This window comes from Rhinatrema bivittatum, chromosome 4, assembly GCF_901001135.1.
Source record: "Rhinatrema bivittatum chromosome 4, aRhiBiv1.1, whole genome shotgun sequence".
NCBI classification, from domain to species: domain Eukaryota; kingdom Metazoa; phylum Chordata; class Amphibia; order Gymnophiona; family Rhinatrematidae; genus Rhinatrema; species Rhinatrema bivittatum.
The window spans coordinates 323,291,516-323,315,579 of NC_042618.1; the positions used below are offsets into that span (position 1 = coordinate 323,291,516).

The 24,064-nt window shown below is 43.6% G+C and overlaps 1 protein-coding gene across 1 annotated transcript in view; it reads right to left on the reverse strand.

Moving 5' to 3' along the window:
• Positions 1-430: 430 nt before the first annotated feature.
• Positions 431-24,064, reverse strand: part of LOC115090801 (aquaporin-8-like) — a 43,145-nt gene continuing 19,511 nt past the window's right edge. Inside the window, exons 4-6 of the mRNA XM_029600313.1 lie at positions 12,226-12,437; positions 8,322-8,457; positions 431-1,126 (exon numbers count right to left, since the gene is read on the reverse strand). Of these exons, the coding sequence (XP_029456173.1) occupies positions 8,394-8,457; positions 12,226-12,437 (276 nt within the window). The 3' untranslated portion in view covers positions 431-1,126; positions 8,322-8,393. The remainder of the gene's footprint in view (positions 1,127-8,321; positions 8,458-12,225; positions 12,438-24,064) is intronic.

Genomic DNA, 24,064 nt, shown 5'->3' on the forward strand with positions numbered 1-24,064 from the left:
CATGTAACTACAGCAAGGGTTATTTTTCCCTATATTCAACAACTTGCACTTGTCCACATTAAATTTCATCTGCCATTTGGATGCCCAATCTTCCAGTCTTGCAAGGTCCTCCTGTAATGTATCACAACCTGCTTGTGATTTAACTCAATGATAAGGCACTGGACTTCGCAAGAAACAGGATTAAATATGCTGGGCCTTGCTGAGTCATGGGACCACAGAGACTCTGACTAGAGCAAGAGTAGGTGTAGCTCTAAGGGGACCTTTGGTGGCAGGGAGGCTGCATAATAGGTAGGATCCTAACAGCTCTATGGATTTGGCCATTAGTATTTCCCAGTAGATTGCCAAGGTTGTTCCCACAATTAAAAAAACAAAATTCAACCCAAAAAAAATGTATACAATGGTGTTGAACAAACATTAGCTGGAGGATAGCTAATGGCAACAGAAATTTTATTTTTGTCACCACAAGAATTAGTCACGTATGGCTATATGATACATTACATATATCATATATATCATATATCACATATATTATCCAAAGAAGACAAAGGGGTTATTTACATGTCACCCTTATGTCTACCATGAATGCATCCAAACAATAGTCACAATGTATCTGGTGTCCTGTATAGTAAATGAGGACCTTTTATAATAATCCATACAGCAGATAGATATTTCTGTGCTATGATGTACAAATTTGATAAAATTTTTAAAAAGATATACAAAGTCTCAAATCAAGAATTTGTTTTTAAATAGTTAAAAGTATGGGATATTACTACTAAGCTGTTATGGCAAAATAAAAACATTTCCACACAAAATGCAGTCAGTTATACATCCTAGCTCCAAAAGACAGATTTTTATGTCCGCATGTTTTGCCAAGTCAATCTGTGAGATACGAGACTTTCAAAAAGAAACGGGAAACAGGTATTGCTTTGGCACTTCTTGACTGGAGTGTAACATTGAAATCAACAAAGCTATGTGCTAACAGTGTTAGATTAGGAGTTACATGATTTAATAGCTGAAATTAAATATGCATAATGCCCACTAGTTTGTCCCATATGTTTTTTGGTGTTGCTGAAGACTGTTGATGATGGAGAGTTTCCAAGGCTGTCTTCTTCCAAATGATGTGGACCTGTGCAAAAATACACTAGTATTGGTCTAGAGTAACTGATACAAGAACTAGGATATTACAAAATCAGAAAACTGGAGGCTCAAAAATGTGTTATCTGTGGTTTGATTTCCAACATGCAAGAACAATTTCTGTCTTTTGCACTGACTGTAGCTCAGAAAGTTAGTGCATATAAAGGGAGTAATTTTATATCAGCTCAAATTAATTTGCAGGCTGCTAGTGCCCAAATTACACCAATTTTCAAAGCAAACTTATCCATGTAAGTTTGCCTTCAAAATTATCTCAGCAAAACTAAATGCACAGAATTACAACTGCTAGTTACAGAATTACATCTGCATAATTTTGCCAGAAGAGTTTACATGCCTTAGGCCTGATTTTCAAAGTATTTACACACTTAAAACTGGGTTTTACATGTACAAATGCACTTTACCCAGGTAAGCAGGCTTTTGAAAATTGCTACGATAGTATGTTACATTTATATGCATAACTCCTTTGAAAATTTACCTGATATTTATTAAAATAAAAAATGAGCACACAAGTCCAAACCCTGCCCAGACTCCACCCCCAGGAACTCCTCTCCCTATGTGCAAAAACGTTTATGCATATATAGGAATATTTTCAAAGGAGTAATACGTGTAAATGTAACGTACTATTATAGTAGTTTTCATAAACCATGTACGTGCAAAAAGTGCACTTATGCGGGTAAATCCTATGGACAATTCAATGGCATACATTGTAGCTATTTTTGAAAGCCCACTTACACAGATAAAGTGCACATATACATGTAAAACCCAGTTTTAAGCATGTAAATGTTTTTGGAAATCAGGCCCATAACATGCATGCAAGTAATTTTCTGTGAGTATTGATCATGCATTGCTCAAAAGGGCCATTTATACAGGTAAAGCACTACTTTACCTACAGATGTTCCTTTGAAAATTACATTCAAACTGGAAAACACCTGATGGCCTTTCACTTGGTTTCTGGATCACCAGTCTTAAATCTACTGAGATGGAAATAAAACAAGTAGTAACTATAGAAGCTTTTTGCTGTTCTATTTTCCTTGCTGGTCGGAAATGACTGTTGGCTTCACTTTCCAAATACGATAGGGGCCCTTTCACTTGAAGGATGTCGCTGAACTTTGGCATGAGTAATGACATGGAAGACAATTTCCTACCAAACTTCAACAAACTCTGGGGCCGATGCAATAAAGACATGTAGAGAGTGGGCACTGAGCAGTCAGTGCTCACTCTCTTAACGCGCCCCAGTTGCCCCCAAGGGGAGCGCCTTGCAATATTTAAATTAGGGGGTCGAGTTAGCAAGGAGGTGCTAACCTAGCGCCTCCTTGGTAACGCCGGTCACTAAAACTGATGCCGAGTTTGTCGGCATCGGTTTTCCTTACCAGCGGACAACCATGAAAACCGACGTCAATACACCCGGCATCGCTTTTCATGACCGGCGTATGGCAGTAAGGAAAACCATGAAAACCGAAGCCGATAGACCCAGCATCGGTTTTCAGGATTACCGTTCGCCGGTAAGGAAAACCGATGCCAAGTTTATCAGCGTTAGTTTTCCTTATCGGCAGACGGATGTCACAAAAACCGACGCCGATAGACTAGGCATCGGTTTTCCTTACTGGTGGATGGCAGTTACGAAAATTGACGCCAGGTTTATCGGCGTCCGTTTTCTACCGGCGGACAGCCGAGTCACGAAAACAGACACCGATAAACCCGGTGTCAGTTTTCATAACTGCCGTCCACCAGTAAGGAAAACTACATATTCAACGCGCGTCCAACACGGAGGGAATCTAATAGCGCTCATCACATGCAAATGCTTGTGAATGAGGCTATTAGGCATTCACTTTGATGCAAAAAAAAAAAAAAATGTGCATCTCAGACGCACATTTAACTGTCATCTATTAACACCTGCCTGGAGCAGGTGCTAATAGCTGTGTGCATCAAAAAAAAGTACAGAAAGGCAGAAAAAACTGCTTTCTGTACTGCCTCCTACTTAATATCACAACAATATTAAGTAGGAGGCAGTACAGAAAAGCTGAGTGCACCGTATTGCATCGGCTCCTCTGTCCACAGAGGCCCCTGCAAGATTCATACGGATGGATAGACGGAGAGATGCACCCTCGACAACAGGCACTCTTGATCTCATAAACGTGCCTAAAAATAGTGGGGGTCCATTTTCAGCAACTGTGCAGCTCAGCTAATTAGCCAGATAACTTTATCCGGTTCACTAACAGAGTTAGTGCTGCTGAGTATACTTAACTATCTTAAAAATAGCCAGATAAGTTTATCTGTTTATCTTGAGGACAAGTCTGTGGTCCAGTCCGAGTTAGCTGAATAACTTATCTGGCTAACTTGACTCCTCCCTGGAACGCATCCTACTGACTCCTGAGTTATCTGGCTAAAAACATAGGGGCAGATTTTAAAAGGGTTATGTGCATAATATACGCGCATAACCCTTTTAAAAGCCTCCTGTGCGCGCTGAGCCTATTTTGCATAGGCTCGGCGATGCGCGCAAGCCCCGGGATGCGCGTATGTCCCGGGGTTTGAAAAAATGGGCGGGGAGTGGGCAGGCCGGAGCCTCCAGACACAGCGCAACTTGCTGCTGTGCCCGGGATTGCGGGCCAGCCATACCCGGCGCGCGCAACCTATGCCTGCCCGGAGGCAGGCACAACTTAAAAATTAAAGATAAGGGAGGGGGGGTTTAGGTAGGGCTGGGGTGCGGGTTAGGTAGGGGAAAGGAGGGGAAGGTGGGGGGTTGGAGGGCACGGAGGAAGGCTGCGCGGCTCAGCGCGCACAAGTTGCACAATTGTGCACCCCCTGGCTCGCGCCGACCCTGGATTTTATAATATGCGCGCGGCTGCGTGCGCATGTTATAAAATCAGGCGTAGATTTGTGCGCGCCAGGTTGCGCACAAATCTACACTCGTGCGCAGTTTTTAAAATCTGGCCCTTAGCCGGATAAATCGCTTATCCGGCTAAGGGCCTCATTTTCCAAACGTATCGCACGCGGTAAGGGACGTTTCGCACGCGAAATGTCCCTTTTCGCGTGCGATACCAAAATGGGGGCGGAGTCGGCCCCGGAAGAGGAGGAGTCGGGGCGTCACCGGGGCCGACTCCGTGACGATGGCGCGCACAGCGAAAAGGTAAGTGCTTTTTCGCTGCCTATTTTCGCTCCCAATAGCAAACACCTCCTATGGTGGCGCTATTGGGTGCGAAACCGGCAGCGATCGCACTGCGACGGTGCGATCGCTGCCGGCTACGGCAGGCCCGCCCCCCGTTCGTCCCCCGCCCCTCATCTTCTAAAGTATCGCAGGCCTGCGATACTTTAGAAAATGAGGCCCTTAGTGTCACCCGCTGACCATAGCCAGAAATTCAGCGGCGCAAGTTAGCCAGATAAATCTGACTTATCCGGCTATATTTTTTTTAATATCGGGTTCACTGTGTATAAATAATGCGTGTGTTTGTGTTTATGTGGCAAGATAGAAGAATATAGATATAGATAGATATAGATATAGATAGTTTTGTAACTGTCAATAATTTCATTGCCTCTAGCAGAAATTTCTTTTTTTTTTTTCAAATTTTAAGCTGACAAGCAAAAACAAAAAGTAATTAATTAATTAAAAAATGTATCACCCGTGCTGGTATAATTTTTGTTGGTGCCTTTCTTATGGTTGATTGACTGGCTATTTTGATCCTTTTGAACCTACAGGGTAGCTCACACCATTTGCTTAATATAATTGTCAATCACAACCAGAAACACTTAACACCAGAATCTAGAAGGGAAGGTATAGTTGCTCAACAAGAAAAACTAAAGACGTGCATTTGTTGCTGCCTGAAATGAAAAAAAAAAAATCACTAAACTGGATTTAAATGAACTGAACAGAACTGAACCTTGGATGACACTGAAAAATCTCTTTCATCATTGAAACCAGTCTGCTATCCATCAGCCTGCAACAGGGAGGTGGGCTGTCCATGTCCATTTCCAGTGGCATCCGGAAGGTTCACACTGAGGAACCTAAACCTAATTCTACCAAGCTATGCCGTCCCTAATGGGGTCAATACTCAGGAGGGCTGCGTACACTGTTCCTCTCAACCTTGAGGCCACCGCATCTAATTGTATGTCCAGGACTCTGATAAATAAGAGCTTTTAGTCTTGGATGTCCACGTTCTGGTGCATTTCCAGGAAAGCAGGAGGGAAATGTCAGCAGCCAATCGATTGATTTTGTCTTTTGTCCTCACTTTATTTTAGGAATAATCGGTGAGACCTTCCACCCAACAAGAACCTTGAAGGGGTAAGAAAGATTATTAAGCAAACAACAACAGTAGCTCTGATGATGAAGTTACCACATTTATAAGGGATGAATGCCACTAAGCCCTTTTTTTTTTTTGTACCGTAGAACAACCAAGCTTGCTGGCTAGCTTCAACCATCACAACCTGCCAGACAAACTTGGGATACCCGTGTTTCCATGGCTGTCAGGTGTTTTTCTCAATATGGGGGAAGTATACGTTTAAAAAATAACTCTGGAAATGTATTTTTATTTGCATATTAAAAAAGATAAAAAGGAAAAGATACAAACTACACTTTTTTTGCCTACCCAGTGATTAAAGTCTTGGGGAGGCCTTTATGTATCTTTCCCTTGCAGTATTAAAATGTGTCCCTTCCTGACAATCACCGAGTGCAAGCATTTTTGGTGTACAACCAATAAGATTATTTTCATCCAAGAGTTTTATTGTAGTTTCTTGTATGGTGGTACCTTTGGCCCTCTATTTTGTGGTATTTCAGTAGGACTTCTAATATTGCAATTTAACTTCTTTGCCATAAATATCGGGCTCAGGGCCGCTGAAAGCACTAGGTGGACTGGGCAGCTGCCTAGAGGGTCAGACGGTTGGGGGTGTGGCCTAATGCTCCCACTGGCCCTGATCGGCATCGACTCGGGGGGGGTTACAAAAGGCTGCAGGGAAAACAGCTGACGTGGAGCCTGCGTGGTCTGTGCGGGGCCAGAAGGAGGCAGAGGAAAGAAGCAGCAGTATGGGAGTAGGCCAGCATGGAGGCACAGCGTTGGCATGAAGGAGCAGCAGTGTCACTGGGGCCACAGCTGATGAGAGGACAGGAGAATTTGTACCTTGCTCGGTGTGTGTGTGTGTGTGTGTGAATGTGTGTGTGTTACAACATAGCAATACAAATATATATATGTTACTTGTATGTGTGAAGGTACAGGGGTGCCAGTCTCTGTGGTCTGCCTACCACTGGCCCTGATTGGGCAGTCAGAATGAATGACAAAGTGGTTAATATGAAAGGTCAGAAACCAGGCAAGCACTATGTTGGGTTTGTCTGACAAGCTGCAAGCTCTGTAGTAACTTGATATCCTAGCAGAAATACAGGTGTTCATTTAGGATGTGCTTTGGTGAGACATGGTAGGATAGTGAAAGGCCTAGGAGGCTTCTGTTTTTAATTTGCTAGCGCTGGAGCTGGTGTTTTTCCCCCAGCAAGAGGAGGAGACTCTGGCCCCTTCCTTTTATTTTATTTTATTTTATTTTTTGTGGAGTGGGGGGGGGGGGGGGGGGGGAGTTTTGTTAGTATTGTTTTGTTTAATATGTTTCAAATAAATGAAACAAAATAAACCACAAACAAAATGAGAAAAATGAAAACAAAATGAAAAGCAAAACAAAACAACATTTAAGTGCCCACCCCTAGACCTCATATAATCCACTCTGGCAGACTGTGTAGGGGAACCTAGAGATCAGGCTCTGTTGGATAAAAATCAAAAATAGCAGCTGACTGTTCTGGAAGACTGCAAATGAGAATAACTAGAAGACCTAGTGGAAACGCATGCACTCACATAGCCAGGTCTATCTGGCAGACGATGCAGGGGATCTAAGGGGCAATTGTTTGGGCAAAAATCACGCTAGTATTGCTGGCTATTTAGATTATTATGGAGCCTTGGGCTTAGACATAGGAAGGGTGAGTGCTGGGAGGGAACTAAATTGGGATCTTCTATACTTCCTTCCCAAGACAGTAGAGAACAAAGGAGAAACAAAGTCCTGGATAACTGATTTTATGAGCTTTAGGAAATTTCTTACAACCTACCTGTTTATTCTGGCTTTTAAACTGAAAGGCCTATGTTTGATATATTATACAGCTGTGATGATTTGTAAGACTTATATTATGTTTTTATTATATTCATTGCTATTTTGTGGTTATGTCTATATGTGGTTATATTTTTATTGTTACTGAATTTTATTTGTTTGTTATCATATTGTGATAAACTGCATTGTTCACTTTAGGCTATGGAAAGCAGATTATAAATGTAATGATAAATACAATAAATAAGGAGAAATCCTACAGATCGCTAGCAGCTGGAATGTATCCTTAGCAGTATAGACAGGATAACTAGGCAGACTGCCACATGGTCTTTTTCTGCTGTCATATACTATGTTACTGTATTTGTTACAATAGGAAAATCCCTTTAATTAATACATTTAGTCCTTAATATCAAAAATATCACTAGGGAGTGTTGTTATTTTCATACATTTTAGACAGATTTTCAATTGTTCCCTGCTAAAATTAAGTTAATCAATCATCAAAATCAAAAAACAGTGTGGTGTGGGAGGAAAGATGCAAGGCCAAATTCAGCAGCGGTGGCAGCTGACCGGAAACAGAATAGTTACCACAGCCACGTTTTAAAGAACCCACCTGCCCGTCATCTCTCTCAGCTCCTTTCCAGCTTGGGGACCTGCTGACAACTGCTGAGGCAGGCATTGAGCCGGGCCTTCTCTCCTGCAAGCCACCTGCCAGCTCCCTGCTCCGTATCAGCAGCAGGGACAGCAGGGTTCCTGCACGTTTGCCTATTCCTATGCTGCCCTCGTCTGGGCCATACCCTGCTGTGCATGTGCAAAGCCTGGAGACCATGCAGACACACCCTCAATAACAGGCAACCCTCACTTACTGCAAAATACTAGATGCAATTTTGGGCAATGAAACAAAACTTAATAAATCTGCCAATATTGCGATGGCCCTGTGGTGCAGGAGTTGCCAGTCTTGATGGGGTCAGCAGGGGTTTGGCATGCTGCAGAGTCAATGACCACGATACTGGGAAGAGAATGGAAGGCGGCATCCACTGCTGTGGGCTGAGGTAGGTCTCAGAGGGGCTAGGAAGGTTAGAATCCACATGTTCATTCCTTACCTGTAAATAATGGTCACCAACATGGCGGCTTATGATTGGCCCACCCAGAATATCCAGTGATAAGCCCAGTAATTAGCCACTACAGCTGGACCAAAGGCACGAGCAGGATTCAAAACATGCACCGGAAATGGAACCACTGAAAAAGCCAGAAAAAGCATTCTTAGCTTTGGTCTAGTTTTGCTGAAAACATCACAATTTTAAGGGCCATGTCCTTCCTACATCCATTGTAACTGTTTTTTAGTTGTCTCTTGGACCTCACAGGAAATCTCAGAAATCTACTTGTACAGTAAAAGCTTTTGTCATGGGCATCAAAAGGAGAGACAGCCCTTTATCAACCAGGCCCTTTCACTCCTGTGCCAGGAGATCCTGCAGAACAATGGAATGTCCCATAATGTCCCATTAAGTCCCCTTAGTTGTAAAACTACAGTGTTGTTTGATCTACATCATCCTTACAATGAACTCTGATTCCTGTCCATGCTATTTCACTCAAATGGCTAGTAACAGACTACTTTTAATGGCCTCGAGCAGAAGGGCGCTGGCTATCCATGTATTAGGGTGAAACTGGAAACCACTACAGAACTGTAGACTCCCTAGGGCAGTGTGCGATCACTCGAAGATAACACCATTACTATACAGAGAGTTCAACCGTGGACTTCTCACACAAAAGTGTGGCTTCCTAAGGGTCAGTATTGTATTTAAAAAGTAACTTATTGAATTAGCTGTTAACTTAGCATAGATGACCTAGAAAAGGCAAAAGTATTTTATGTAATCCAAATGCATTGTTTTCGCTGTTGGCATTTCACATCATTTAGCAGTAACTGGAGCTACATGTTCTGATTTTTTTGAGTGACTGCCCTGACGAATACATGGATCCCATTCATTAAAATTGTTTTACTCTTATTTGCTATCATTCTGAAATAAACCAAAGACAGGAATAATCTGTTAACTGTGAAACTGCAGCACACACTGTACAGGAGCCGCAGTCCTGGTTAATATTTACACACACTGTAAATATCATCCTGGTGGAGCAGGAGACTGTAAGGCAGAGAAACAAACAGCAATATGTGGGCACAATGTTAAAAATGCATTCATTACCATAGAGGATGAGGAAGATATTAGATCAAGGGTTCCCAAAACTTTTCTCATGAGGCTACATTGCTCTGAAAATGTATTGCAACCCCTATTGCAATAAACCCTTCCCTCTAATATCCCCTTAGTCTTCCTCTCACCTTCTAACAAGTCTCTCTTCTTCTCCTCATGCCACCCCCAACCCTGTATTTTCTCTCAGTCCCACACTCTTTCTGCATACCTCCCACCCATTCTCTCTCCCCCAATCCTTGGCTCCTTATTCCCTTTCCAACTCTGTATCCTCCACCCAGTCCTTCTTCCCATAGCTTATCCGAAAGGAAGTATGAATTTGCTGGAGTAATAAAACTGCAGGAATACAATAAGGTTAAAAAAGAGTACCACGTAGGCTTCAGGCTTATAAGGACCAAACGCGCCCCCCCCCATCCCCCGCTTTGAATGATTTGGGACTCCCTAAGAAATGGGAAGCAATTCTTTCAGAATGTTCATCACAATTGATGAAATACATAATAGAATTTGATAGTCAAAGACATGATACACTCAAAAGAAAAGGGAGGAGGAATAGCCTAGTGGTTAGAGCAGTGGTCTATGAACCAGGAAACCATCAAGGTGAATTTCAGGAATGCCCATGCCCTGCCCAGACTACACCCATGCCCCACCCATTTTTCAGAACTTTTCATTTGTGCATATAGCAGCAAGTACATGTGTATGTGGCACCTTTAAAAAAATCCACTTGGCGCGCACCGGTCCAACATATTCAGACATCTTCCGGTTTGGCACAGGTCAGGGCTTTTAAAATTCACCTTTATGCATGCAAAATTTTATTTAATAGTTAATTAACTGCTGTGATGCAAAATTATGCTAAGCAGCTTATTAACTGAGAGCACATGGTAGAACTACGTATGAAATTAGCTTCGCAATGCATTTTGCAAAAAATGTCATAGCTAAACTTACATTCTATATTTTTTTACCCAGGCTTATTAAATGGAAATCGCAGTAGGAAAAACGTACATCAAACTTCTATGTAATGGTAAGAAAAAACCAGCTATATAGTCCTTCTGATCTCTATGACGTTGATATTCAAAAGCCATTTAGGACGGCTATATTTAAAGCCATATGCGGCTAAATTCTAGCTAGAATTTAACTGATAAGTCAGGGGGTGTTTCAGAGATAGGCAGGGAGCATTTCTGGACGGGCTAGAGATAGCTGCATAATTTATGCGGCTATCCTCTACTCGCGCCATAAGGGTGTCCTAAAGTTGTCCGGATATACCTATCTGGCTCACATTAAGATATCCCCATTCAGTTAGCCAGATAGCTATATCTGGCTAACTTAACTAGCCACTCTGTGGCTGAATATCGATCTCTATATATGTAAGTATGTAATTTGATATATGTTTGATATATGTGGCTGAATATCGCTCTCCTATATATGTTAAGTATGTAATTTGATACATGTTGATATATGTGGCTGAATATCGATCTCTATATATGTAAGTAATGTAATTTGATACATGTTTGATATATGTGGCCTGAATATCGATCTCTATATATGTAAGTATGTAATTTGATATATGTCTGATATATGTGGCTGAATATCGATCTCTATATATGTAAGTATGTAATTTGATATATGTCCGATATATGTGGCTGAATATCGATCTCTATATATGTAAGTATGTAATTTGATATATGTCCGATATATGTGGCTGAATATCGATCTCTATATATGTAAGTATGTAATTTGATATATGTCTGATATATGTGGCTGACTATCGATCTCTATATATGTAAGTATGTAATTTGATATATGTTTGATATATGTGGCTGAATTTCGATCTCTATATATGTAAGTATGTAATTTGATATATGTCTGATATATGTGGCTGAATATCGATCTCTATATATGTAAGTATGTAATTTGATATATGTTTTCTGAATTGGATTATAATCTGATTGAACTCTGTATTGTCTCTTCCTATTTGAATAATGTTAGAATACATCATTGAAAAGAACATTGGAAAAACCCACAAGCAGGTCTGGGGGCAGACTCTGGCTAAGCTAGATTAGTTTTATGAGCTGAGGATCGAGGTCAGAAAGGCCTGAGAAAACATGCTGAAGTGGGGACTGGGTCATCACCAGACCCTGGGCAAGCCCTGATCCTTTCCTGAGCAGGCTCCAGGCAGGTTCACCTGGGCCAGATTCGGTTTTTTGGGTCAGCCTGGGGGTTTTCAGAGCCACAAGAGGCCCGTTTTTTTTTGTTTTTTAATCATTTTGGATTTTTTTTTTCACATTTAATGCTTTTTTATTAGTTTGGTAAAACAACTGAGCTGAAAAACAAATATTAAACAGATTGAAAAACAATCCCCCCCTCCCCAAAATGAAAACATAAACCAGAATGAAAAATCAGGGATTACACGTGGCTACCATTTTTGTTGGTAAAATGTTTTTCACCCACCTAATTTGGCCTCCGTCTATGCAGCAAAAAGTAGGTGAGCTGTGAAACCATGGGCAGACTTTTTTTTATCACATTTAGAGAAGGTGTTCCCAGGGTCATGTTTAGTTCTGGAGAGGCACGTTTCCAGCAAAATTCCACTCACACATAAAACAGGTGCAAGTGACCGCAAGTATTTTGTACCTGCAGCACATTGCAAAATGAACGTGCACAGCCCTTTAGGCTTTTGAAACTTGGTTCAAAGTCCACGGTTAAAAAGCACTTGCGGAATTTATTCCAAAATGGACGGTGTGAACGTTGCCCCCGGACCATACAAGTGCCTCTTAATGTACGTTACACATAGAGGATGCAGTGTTTTGCTTACCCCCCCAGTGCAGCTGCCATGACTGTGAAGCTGATGGAGAATGGAGCCAGCTCACTCTTGCTGCGGTCACCCAGTACCCCCATCAGCACGGCGAAGATGAGGAAGAAGGAGAACGTCAACTCCACAAAGACCGCCTCCGATATGGTGCTGCCCTCTCCCACTATGCATGAGGCTCCTGTGCCGTTCGCAAACACTGCTTCATTCACCATGCTCTGCAAACGAAGCGTAGGCAGGAAACAAACAAAAGGTCACACTTATAAAAGGAATGAAAATGCTTTCACAGTTCTACGTGACATGCATTCTTACAGAAGATAAACGGCATAGGTAGCAGCAGTCCAAACTTCCCTACTCTGTTTTACTGTGGCTGAACCCTAAATTGGGGGTCGGAGAAACCTCTAAGAAGGAAAACTTAGGTAATTTTTCCAGCCCCTTTCAGCCTTATTTACTTATTTTAATTACATTTTAATTTAATTTATTAAAGTTTGTATTCTGCTCTTTAACAAGCAAAAAAAAAATGTTCACCTGTAACAATTCATTATAATCAGTAACAAAATAAAGCCAAACAATTAAACATAAATATAAAACCATTAACTTAATAGTTACTTCATTAACTGCAAGCATTGAACCTCAAGTAAATGTCTCTGTAATCCTACCACCAACACAAAACCATTTTTCTTACATCTTAAATTGAAACTGCTTGATTATAAGCCTGTTTAAATAGGTAGGTCCTGAGTGAACGTTTAAAGGTATCATGAGAACCAATAATGCGTAAATAATCTGGCAGAGAATTCCACAGCAAAGATCCTGCTACTGAAAATGCTCTGTCAAGTGTAATAGTCCAGTATACCTCCTTAAATGAAGGGTCTTCCAGCAGACATTTGTTTGAGCATTGGGAACATACTGGTTTAAACATTCTTCTCAGTATAGTTGACATCCAGCAGTCCATGTCCTGGTGTATAACTCTATGAATTATTGTCAGTAACGTCTATTGAATTCTATATTTTATTGGTAGCCCCTGCCAGTGTAATTGGTATAATACCACACTATCACCTACTGTAGGCGGTTAACAATCATACATATATATATAATCCAAAAATAAACAGAAATAAACAAAATACAACAGCGTATCGCCTTGCTTTTGATAATGTCAGTGTTGGTGCCAGCTTTCTATTGAGAGCTCGGCTGAGACCAGCATCTCATTCCATATACACAGGGAGTGTTGCCCTTAGTGTGCCATGTCGTGGCAAAATGTTAGCCCAATCCTTTTCTATCTCCCATTCCAGTGGATCTCAACCCATTCCTCAGGACACACCCAGCCAGTCAGATTTTTTTGGATACCCACAATGAATAAGCATGAGATAAATTTGCATAGGACGGAGGCAGTGCATGCAGATCTATCGCATGCATATTCATTGTGGATATCCTGAAAACCCAACTGCCTCGATGTGTCCAGAGGACTGAGTTGAGAAGCACTGTTCCATCCTAATGTAGTCTGACTCTTAAATCTTGTACAATTAATTGGGAGAAGCAGAGCCTTTGGAATCACTAGGCGGCCTAGCTGGGTACTTACAGTGTCACAGATTTAGGGATTGCAACAGCAGCAGCAGGACTGGATCAGGCCAGCATTGATTGGTGCCTGAACCTTGCCATAGTGGTGTTAGTCTGAGGCTCCAGACCTTGCCTTAAATAGTCTAACCCCCATTGGAGCCCACAGGAAGGTGTTTATCCATTTCCTGTCAAGGCCCCTTTAAGAATCGGCAACTGCTGCGCGCGCGGCCCTAGGAAGCTCGGCGGGGGTGGAGCCAATAGAGAGCAGGAGACTGGCCGACGCCGCGGCCATGTTGAGCAGCAGGAACTGCCGCAGGACGAGCCCGTCGACGCTGAAGAAGTCACCGAGAGCGGAGCGGTCTGCCGCGCCGGTGAGTGCTTGGCCCCCTGTCGTGGCTTGCCACCGCCGGAGACCATAACAGAGGGTCCCTGAGAGTGGGAGAGGCTAGTAGGGGTTTCGGAGGGTGGTTACCATGGGGTGGTGGGGAGCAAAGCGGATGCGCAGGGCACAGGGGGATGGAGGATGTGGGTTTTGGGCAAGGTCAGACTGGGGCATTTAACGCACAGGTGGGACGGAGTGCCAGGCTGTTGGAAAGGAAGGAATCTGATGGGGGGCAGAGGGCCTTTGAGTCTGTTACAGGTTTTGACGGAGAGGAAGTACCAGGTCCATCCAAGCGGGAAGCATGGAGAGAGAGAGAACCCGAGGCGCAGAGCGAGATAACACGAAGGATATCTTCGCAGATGAAGCGGAACGAACAGCAGGGAGTGAGAGAGAGAACGGCAGGGGTACCGACAGCGGCGTTCGCGGGAAGGAGCAGGTAGGCATGATCAGATAAAGCTGAGTGGTAGGATACAGAAAAAGAAAAGGAAGAGATCGGCTAGGAGTTCTTCGTCAAGCTCCTCGTCGTCGTCCATTAGTTCAACTAGTACTGGTCGAAAGTAGGTTTTCGGTAGTTGGGGGGAAGGTCCGAGACAGGATGCGGGGCACCCGGCCCTGGCGTCCTTACGGAATTGTGGAGGGAGGTTCCCTCGCGGTTAGTTAAGAGGATACGCAAAGCGTAAGTTTGTGGACATATTTAAATTGCTAGAGGGGAGGAGGGGGGGGCAAAAGAGAGAAGAAGAGAGCAAAGAAAGAAGGGGAAGGCAGAAAAAATCCGGACCCAGAATTTCAAAGAATATTGTTGAATTGGGTAGGGGTTTCCTTCGTTTGGCTAGTGTTTGTTAGTCATTTTGAGGTTTCACAATACGGGGGCGTTGCTGTCCTATGCGGACAGCATATTAGGGGCGTTTAAGGATTATGAAGGTTGGGCTTGGCTCAACTATGATGAAAAAATTTAGGGACAAGATGGCGGGGAACAAGTTCATGTCTTGGGGCTACCAGGACATTCATCTGTGGTTAACACAGATGACGAATAAAGGGGCGGGAAATATGAAAAGTGGAAATGGCAGGGGGCACAGCGAGAGGTGGAGTGGGGGGGATTAAAGGGGGGTAACTTCAAGGGTGATTCCTTTCGAGGTGCAGAAGTCCCCAGACAGCAGGTGCAAGGTGGTCAGTCCACAGGAGGAGGATCGGATGTATGTTGGAGGTACAACAAGCTCACGTGTTTTGTTCCCAGAATGTAAGTTCCGGCACGCGTGCTCAGTGTGTGGCGGGGGCCCACCCGGCAACAAAATGTGGTCCGAGGGCAAAGCCTGCCTCTGCAAGAGGTGGCAAGCAATGATGTATTATACCAAAAGGCGGAATCCCCGATTGTGACGGCAGCTTTGGTGGATTCGTTGCAAGATTATCCTAATACAGAGGCGGCCCAGGTTTTTTAAGACAAGGGTTCGTGGAAGGGTTTAGGATTCCTAACAAAGGGCCCAGGGGCAGGGGGGAGGGCAAAAAATGCGAGATCAGCTTATAAGTTAGCAGACGTGGCAAGGGAGAAATTAGGGGCGGAAATAGCATTAGGCAGGATAGTCGGGGCGCGTTCGGCGAACGGCCATTTCCCAGTATGCACTTGTCTCCGTTGGCTGTGATTCCGAAGAAAGCAGCTGGGAAGTTCCGTTTGATTTTGAATCTATGCGCACCCGGAGGGGTCTTCGGTGAATGACTTATTCCGAGGCAGGCTTGTACAGTGCAGTATGCATCCTTTGAGGATGCTTACGGTTAGTGCGTAGGTCATGAAAGGGGCGTTGTTAGCTAAGGCAGATATAGAGTCCGCTTTCAGGTTGTTTGCCGATTCATCCTGAGTCCTTCCCACTTTTAGGGTTCTATTTGAAGGTGGGTATTTCGTGGATCGTTGTTTGCCGATGGGTTGTGCGGTATCCTGCGCGTTTTTTGAGGCGTTCAGCTCGTTTTTACAATGGGCAACCATACAGTATAATAACAATACAAGCTGTTGCACTACTTAGAACAAAGATTGTTCTGTTTGTGGGGCCCAGAGGGACAGGGATGTCAGAAACAGTTGACGGGTTTTTTTGTCGGGTGGCTCAACAGTTGGGAGTGCCGATTGCTAAGGATAAAACTGAAGGGCCCGTTACGACACTGACATTTTTGGGGAAAGAAGAGATTCGGGTGGCAATGGTTCACGTTTACCAGTGGAGAAGGTAGTTCAGTTGCAAGGAATAATTCGATTGGTGCATGATGCAAAGAAAGTGACTTTGAAGCAGTTGCAGTCGCTTATAGGTTCTTTGAACTTTGCGTGCAGAGTCAGTATCCAATGGGTCGGGAGCGTTTATTAGACGGTTTGTCAGCTCGAACAGCAGGAGTAAAAGCGGGGCATCAATTTTATAAATACGGGTTACGGTGGCTATGAGAAGTGATTTGGCGGTATGGGACAGATTTTGAAGTCATTCAATGGGGTTTGTATGATTCAGGAAGAAGAGGTATCGAACGAGGAGTTGGAGGCTGTTTTCAGATGCGGCAGGATCGGGCGGTTTTGGGGTGTATTTTCGGGGTAGGTGGTTGTGCTGAGGCGTGGGCCGGAGAGTTGGGTGCGGTTAGGATTAGTTAAAAACATTACATTTTTGGAGCTGTTTCCGATCATAGTAGCGTTGGATATTTGGGGGGCAGGAGTTGCAGAACAAAAAGATTGGTTTGGTGGTGGTGACAACCTTGGAGTAGTCCAAGTCGTGAATAAGCAAGCGGCAAAGTGTTTTGGAGGTATCTGAACTGCTTAGGGAAATGGTGTTTTTATGTATGCATTGGAACGTGACGATAAGAGCAAAGCTGTGCTGGGGCAGTTGGAATGTGATTGCTGATGCTCTTTCTCGTTTCAAGTGGGATACATTCCGGAAAGAAGCACCTCAAGCCGAATCTGCGAGCAGAGGTCTTTCCCGAACACTTGTGGCAGATCGGCAGGGATGAACACCTGGGGATTGATTCGGCAATCGGTGGCGCCGACGACTTGGAAGTCTTATGTGTCTGGTTATGGAGTGGTAGAATCGGTTTTTGAGGGGTTTGGGGTGGGAAGGTGGAGAGTAAGCGAGAAGGAGGTGGTACAGTTCATTATGTGGGCAAAAAGGGGCGGATATTCGTTGGGATCTGTAAGGTGCCAGTTGGCGGGTTTTGCCTTTTTTCCAGAAGTTAAAAGGGGAAAGGGACCCGGCGAGGGGTTTTTTGGTACGCCGCCTATTGAGGGGATGGCGGCGGGGGTACGAGCATAGACGGATAGGAGGAAGCCTATTCGTTATCAAGAATTGCTTTCAGTTGGTTGGAGAATGGGTGTTGTTTGTCGGTCACGTTACGAGGTTTTGCTATTTCAAGTGGGCTTTTGTGTTTGCGTTTTTTGGTGCTATGCGAGTGAGTGAGCTGGTGGCTAAGTCAAAGAGGGAGAGCGGGGGGTACGGTTTGGCAGGTAGGGTGATGTATGGGTATACGAAAGCGAGGTAGGTTGTTGATACGGAAGTCGAAAACGGATCAATTCGTAAAGGTTGTTGGATTTCGTTGGTGAAGGCGAAGGATGCTGCAGCATGTCCAGTACGGTGTGCGCAGAATTTTGTATGGTTAGGGCGAGGGTGGGGGGTTTCTTTTTGGTGCACGAGGATGGGGCGCCGCTAACGGTATTTCAGTTCACGCGAGTATTGCGATGGGTGGTGGAAAGATTGGGGTGGGACGTGGCTGCATATACGACGCATTCTTTCCGTATAGGAGCGGCGGCGACTTCGGCAGCAGAATTGGGTTGGTCGGCAAACGGATACAGAGAATAGGCAGATGGAAGTCAGCGGTCTTTCAATCTTATGTGCGTGATTAAGTGGTGGGGGGGGGGGAAAGGGGGAAGCAGTAGGGTAATCGATTATTTTGTTTTACAGATGTTGGAAAGGTTGAAAATGGGCAAGAATGTGTCTGGGTTGTTGGGCCATTCTTATGTACAAATCGCGCTCAGCGAAGGGCCGGCAAGAGGCATACAGCGAAAATTTGAACTTGAAGGTCGACAGATGGAGAGTGCGATGGTTCGGGAAGGGGGGTATGCGGTGGGGGGAGCTCATATCTGTCCTCCAGGAGAAAGTGCATAAGTGGGGGTGCCCCGAGAATTTTGCTCATACATTTGGGAGGGAACGATATAGGTAAATTGACGTGTCGTAATTTGGTGACCATTATGAGAAAGGGACCTGGCTCAAATATTGAATGTTTACCGGGGACAAAAAATAGGATGGTCAGATATCATCCTCCGCCTAAGCATCACGAGGAGCCATATGGCGCAGCGGCGTTAAAAAGGTTAACAGGCAAGTGGGAAAATGGTTGGTACAACAAGGGGGATTCTGGGATTCGGCATGAGTGGTCCTGGAAGGTTATGGGGGGGGGTTTTTTCTAGGAGATGGTGTACACCTTTCTGAGGTGGGCATGGATCTCTTTAACAACGCCCTGGAGGAGGGATTGGAGCTACAAATTTCATAAGGTGCCGCAGTGGGGGAACACAGGCATGAGTTGCCAGTGTTTGTGGCGGGTAACCCGAGCCATGAATTGACAGTTATCTGTATTTCTTGGGGAGGGATGGTGGAGGGGGGGGGAAAATGCCCGTGTAGTTTGGGGCTGCTACACGGGAAGGCCTAACGAGCAAGGGGGGGGCCGATGCTCAGGCCGCATGCTTACCCTCGCTGGTGCCGTGGCAGGGTGAGTTAGGGGGGTGGCGGGAAGTGGTTGCCTTACCATCGGAACACGATGGTAAGCGAAGAGGAGCTCATCAGAGCAGGGGGGGGGGGGAAGTGGAAGGCTATTTGGGGGGGTTTTTTTTGGTTGATTGTATTAATAAGTTGTTGGCTCGGGTTAATTGTTAATAAACTGCGGCCTTGTGAAATGTTAAGCCAATATACGTGTCAGAGTGCTTATTTGTAAAGGGGGAAGGGAGTGGCGGTCAGCGATAGGACATCTTGTTTCACATGTTATTTATCTGTTTAAACATGTTCCAAAAACCAGATACTTCCTGGGGTCTCCCTCACCCAGAGCCTTCTGTATGCCCATCAGGCTCACAAAGGATACAACAATAACTGGGGGTGCCCCTACATACTAATTAAAAACTGGTTAAACTTGTGTGACGGGTGTATGCCAGTCACTAACATAATCCCTATGTGATTTTTGCTCTCTAGGGGGCAGTAGGAGGATTTTTGATATTTTTTATTCCTGTCATTGCTATAACCCCACCTTTGGGGGGATAGGCTTTTTGGGAGTATAAAGTACCTTGCAGTATGCTCAGTGGTTCAGTGGATGAGTGGGAAGGAGATAGAGGAAAAGTGAGGAGCTATAGATTTTCCAAGGATCTCAAAAGCAAGGTGGTTGGAGAGCTGGAGATTCCCCAAGGATCTTACAGAAGGCAATTCTAACATTTGGCAAAGAGGTTTAGAAGAAGAGATTTTAGAAGACTTTTTGGATTTTGGTTGACCAGTGTCTGAGGGAAGGGCATACCCCAGGTATCCCAAAAGACTAGATCAAGGATCTTTTTGCCCATTTGACAAGTTAACCGATGGGTTAAAGAGAAGGATGTAGCCTTATGAGTTAATAACTTAAGGGATTTGTATTTTTGAGAGCTTGTATTACAGTTGAAGTGTCTGACTTTTTGGAACTCAGTTTAGCATTTTTAATTGGAGATATTATTTCTTCCTTCAGCCCAGTTCATGCCAGAATTGGAGCTTCACTCTAGATATCCTCTACTGAGGATATCTTCAATCAGGGTGAAGGTACAAGAGCAGGAAGGGAAGTGAAAAGAAGAAAGATGGACAGAGAAACCATTTTCTTTTTATTATTTATTAGATGTATGTTGATTCTTATTTTTTTAATCTTAACCTGGATCCTCTTCTTTAAGCTACGTTAAAGAACTGTATTTTATTTCAACACCAACTACAGACTCCAGTGTTTTCTTTTAGTGTACCCTAGTGTGGACTTACTAGGGGATTGATGGACCCTTTTGTACTTCCTGATTTCTCCCTGTTGTGCTAATTTTGGCTTCCCTGCTCTTGTTTTTCACCTTTAGGCACCTCCTGGAAATATTTGATTTAGAGTATGAAGTGGTAACAGAGATTGTGATTGACAAGACCAGGGACCCTGGAAGATAAGTCCTTCCTCCCCATCTGGACTTGATTCTGGACCCCTAGCTATGGGTAAAGCATCAAAATGGGGGACCCGCTATACTTGATTATAGAGATGGAAAAAAGAGTTGCAGCAAGATCTAACTTAAAAGGACTAGTAACATATTTGTTCTGAAGATCATAAATAAGGTAATATTCAAAGCCTTGTCCGTGGATAAAATGGCTTTTTACTCGTGTAAAATGGATTTTTGAGATTGCCCATTCTCTCTATGTGGGTAAAAGCATGCGCGATGTTCCACACACTTGGGTACTTGCCAGGTACTTATGGCCTGGATTGGCCACTGTTGGAAACAGGATGCTGGGCTTGATGGATCCTTGGTCTGACCCAGTATGACATTTTCTAATATTCTTATGTTCACTTTTATCCTCATGCTGCCGCGGTGTTCCCAGGGACAGAGTGAGGTCAAAAGAGGGACAGCTCATGCAGTTTTGCATTATCAAATATTATGCATATTATTTTGCCCAGAACAAGTACCAACAAGGTGCAAATCTCTGCAGGTAATCTGGAGACCTTATTGGGAATGACATGAACGAATGTGCACTGATAAGAAGTATGTTTCGCTGATTCTGTTCAATTTGCCAATGTATCTATTTTCATATATGTTGTAATGATGAAATGGGGGTTCTTGCTTTGTACATCTATTTGTGTACAGTTAGTTTAATGCATGTTTTAAAAAATATAGGATTTTTCTGTGTCTGAATAAAGAGTTCAAACAAAAAAAATCTATATAGGTACTTTTTCCCACAGCAATAATCAAAACTAGCCAGATGGTTTTCCTTTGATTATTGATGCAAAACCTGTGGTTTCACAAGTACCTGTGGAGTTAGCACTAATACAAGCAGTTTGATTATTGTTCCCAGAGTTTCTATAAGTTATAAAAGGCAAGAACTAAATTAATTCACTACATTTATAGATTCCCTTGATTTTCCATTCGGTTTGGTAATACTACTTGTTCTACGTGACAGAGAGACTGTGGTAATCACGGCTCTGATATTCACATGTGGTGAATGTGTCAAAGAATTTATTTTTTTTTGGGGGGGGGGGGGGGAGCGAAGAAGAGCAGAGTTTGCAACTCAAAAAATCACTACAAGAAAGCTTGGAAAGTGGAATGTGGTCAATATCACCACCACTGTGGATAAGCTTATTTCTCAGCTGTTGCACGCTGCATAGTTCATAGTCACTTTTTCTGGAAAACAGGTGGTTTACTGGCAAAAACATGAACTGAAATAGCCATAACAGAAAAACATATGGTACTTAATCTCCAAGGAAGGAGATTGACAGGAATAATTTAATTTGGAACCCTTACTTGTTAAGGAAAATATTTTTTTAGTCATAGTGGATAATACATTTAAATCATCGGCTCAGTGTGCTGTGGTGATCCAAAAAGCAAACAGAATGTTAGGAATTATTAAGAAGGGAATGGCAAATAAAAAGACTGATGTCATAATACCTCTGTATCGCTCCATGGTGAGACTGCATCTTGAATACTGTATGCAATTCTGGTCACCGCTTCTCAAAAAAGATATAGAGGCAGATTTTAAAAGGGTTACGCGCGTAATATACGCGCGTAACCCTTTTGAACCCCTCCTGCGTACGCCAAGCCTATTTTGCATAGGCTCAGCGACGCGCGCAAGCCCCGGGACGCGCGTATGTCCCGGGGCTTGAAAAAGGGGGCGGGGGCGGTCTGGGGTGTGGGCGTGGTCATAGGCCTCCAAAGGCCCGCTAGGCTGGGGGATCACGCGCCGGCACTTGGCCGGTGCATGCAACCTACGCCTGCCCAAAGGCAGGCATAATTTAAATAATAAAGGTGGGGGGGGAATTTAGGTAGGGCTGGGGGTGGGTTAGATAGTGGAAGGGAGGGGAAGGTGTTGGGGGCCGGAGGGAATGGGGAAAGCCATCAGGGCTCCCCTAGGGCTGAGCGTGCACAAATATTGGCGTACATTTGTGTGCACCGGGTTGCATGCACAAATCTACGCCCGCGCGTAGGTTAAAAAATCTGGCCCATAGTTGCACTGGAGAAAGTGCAGAGAAGGGCGACCAAAATGATAAGGGGCATGGAATGGCTGTCCTATGATAAAAGGCTAAGGAAGTTAAGGCTGTTCAATTTGGAGAAGAGATGACTGAAGAGGGATATGATGGAGGTCTACAAAATCATGAAAGGACTTGAACAAGTTAATGTAAATCAGTTATTTACTCTCTGAGATACTAGAAGACTTAGGGGTCACTCTATGAAGTTAGCAAGTAGCTCATTTAAAACAAATCTAAGAAAATTCTTTTTCACTCAGCCTATATGGTTAAGCTCTGGAATTCATTGCCAGAGGATGTGGTTACAGCAGTTAGTGTAACTGGGTTTAAAAAAGGTTTGGATAAGTTCCTAGAGGAAAAATCCATAAACTGCTATTAATTAATAAGCAATAGTAGCTTGAGATTTATTTAATGTTTGGGTACTTGCCAGATACTTGTGACTTTGATTGGCCACTGTTGGGGATAGGATTCTGGGCTTAATCGACTCTTGGTATGATCCAGTATGGCATATCTTATGTATATCTTCTTGCATATTGTGCCAGATGGTGTGACACTGCCTAGCAATTTTAATTTTAATTCTGTATTTGCACAGTGAGTATATTGTATTGTTGCATATCCTGTTGTAACTGCTTGTTCTATTCATGTGCCTTAATAAAATAGTTTTTAAAAATACAATAAACTTCTTATACAGAGCTGTGCGTGTCTGTAGCACTTTAAAAATGATAAGTAGTAGTGGATGAGTACTTTCATATAAGAAATGGTGCACTGCATTAGTATGGTCAGTATTGGGCTGCCTGCTTTGTGTGTTCATATCTCTGCTACACCTGCCTGAGAGAGTCTCTAAGAATGTGGAACTGCTTTCTGTCATTCTAAGCAATTTTCCATTATTGTCTTTCTTTTCACTCAGTCATTAATGTATAAAAAGCATTTGTAACAGGAAAATGTTAAAAGGAAGAGAGGACTACCACTACCTCTTATCCTTCCTATAATGCTCCTAGATTCTGTAGCAGAAATCATATTTTTTTCTAGCCAGACAACCATTTTATCTTGTGCATTTCCTGTTTTCTGTTGAGGAGGTAGAATGCCTTAAATGTCCTCTGACTTTTCTATTAATTCAGTTGTTGTATTCATAGTCTTTTATTTGGATGAGAGTTTCTTTCCACCCTCTCAATCCATTATATAGTCTTCAGTTGATTTATTTAAGTTACCCAGTTAACTTGAAGCTCAGTTAAGCTAATTTAAGTTTGCTCTACAATCAAATGGGAGAGGTTCCCTTCATGCAAGAGGAATCTGTGATCATCAAGATCCAAGGGGAGGATGACTTCCAGCCATCCCTGAGAGGAAGAAGGAGAAAGGGACAAGAGGAGAGGAGTTTGGAGCCATCCATGGCACAAGAATATCTACAAGAGATTTGGAGGAGAGGAGCAAAAGATATCATCCTGATACTGAAAAGAGAGAAGAAGAATTTGTGTCAATTAGGAGTAAGAGGAGACAACGAAGAGGAAGTAAGAGATAAATGACTGTCAGGCCGGCCCGCTCTCCCAATGCGCACCCAGGCCACACTTCTGGGCGCACAATCAAGTATTTAAATGAGGGCCCGCGGTAAAAGGAGGCGCTAGGGACACTAGCGTGTTCCTAGCGCCTTCTTTTGACAGAAGCGGCGGCTGTCAGAGGGTTTGACAGCTGACGCTCAATTTTACC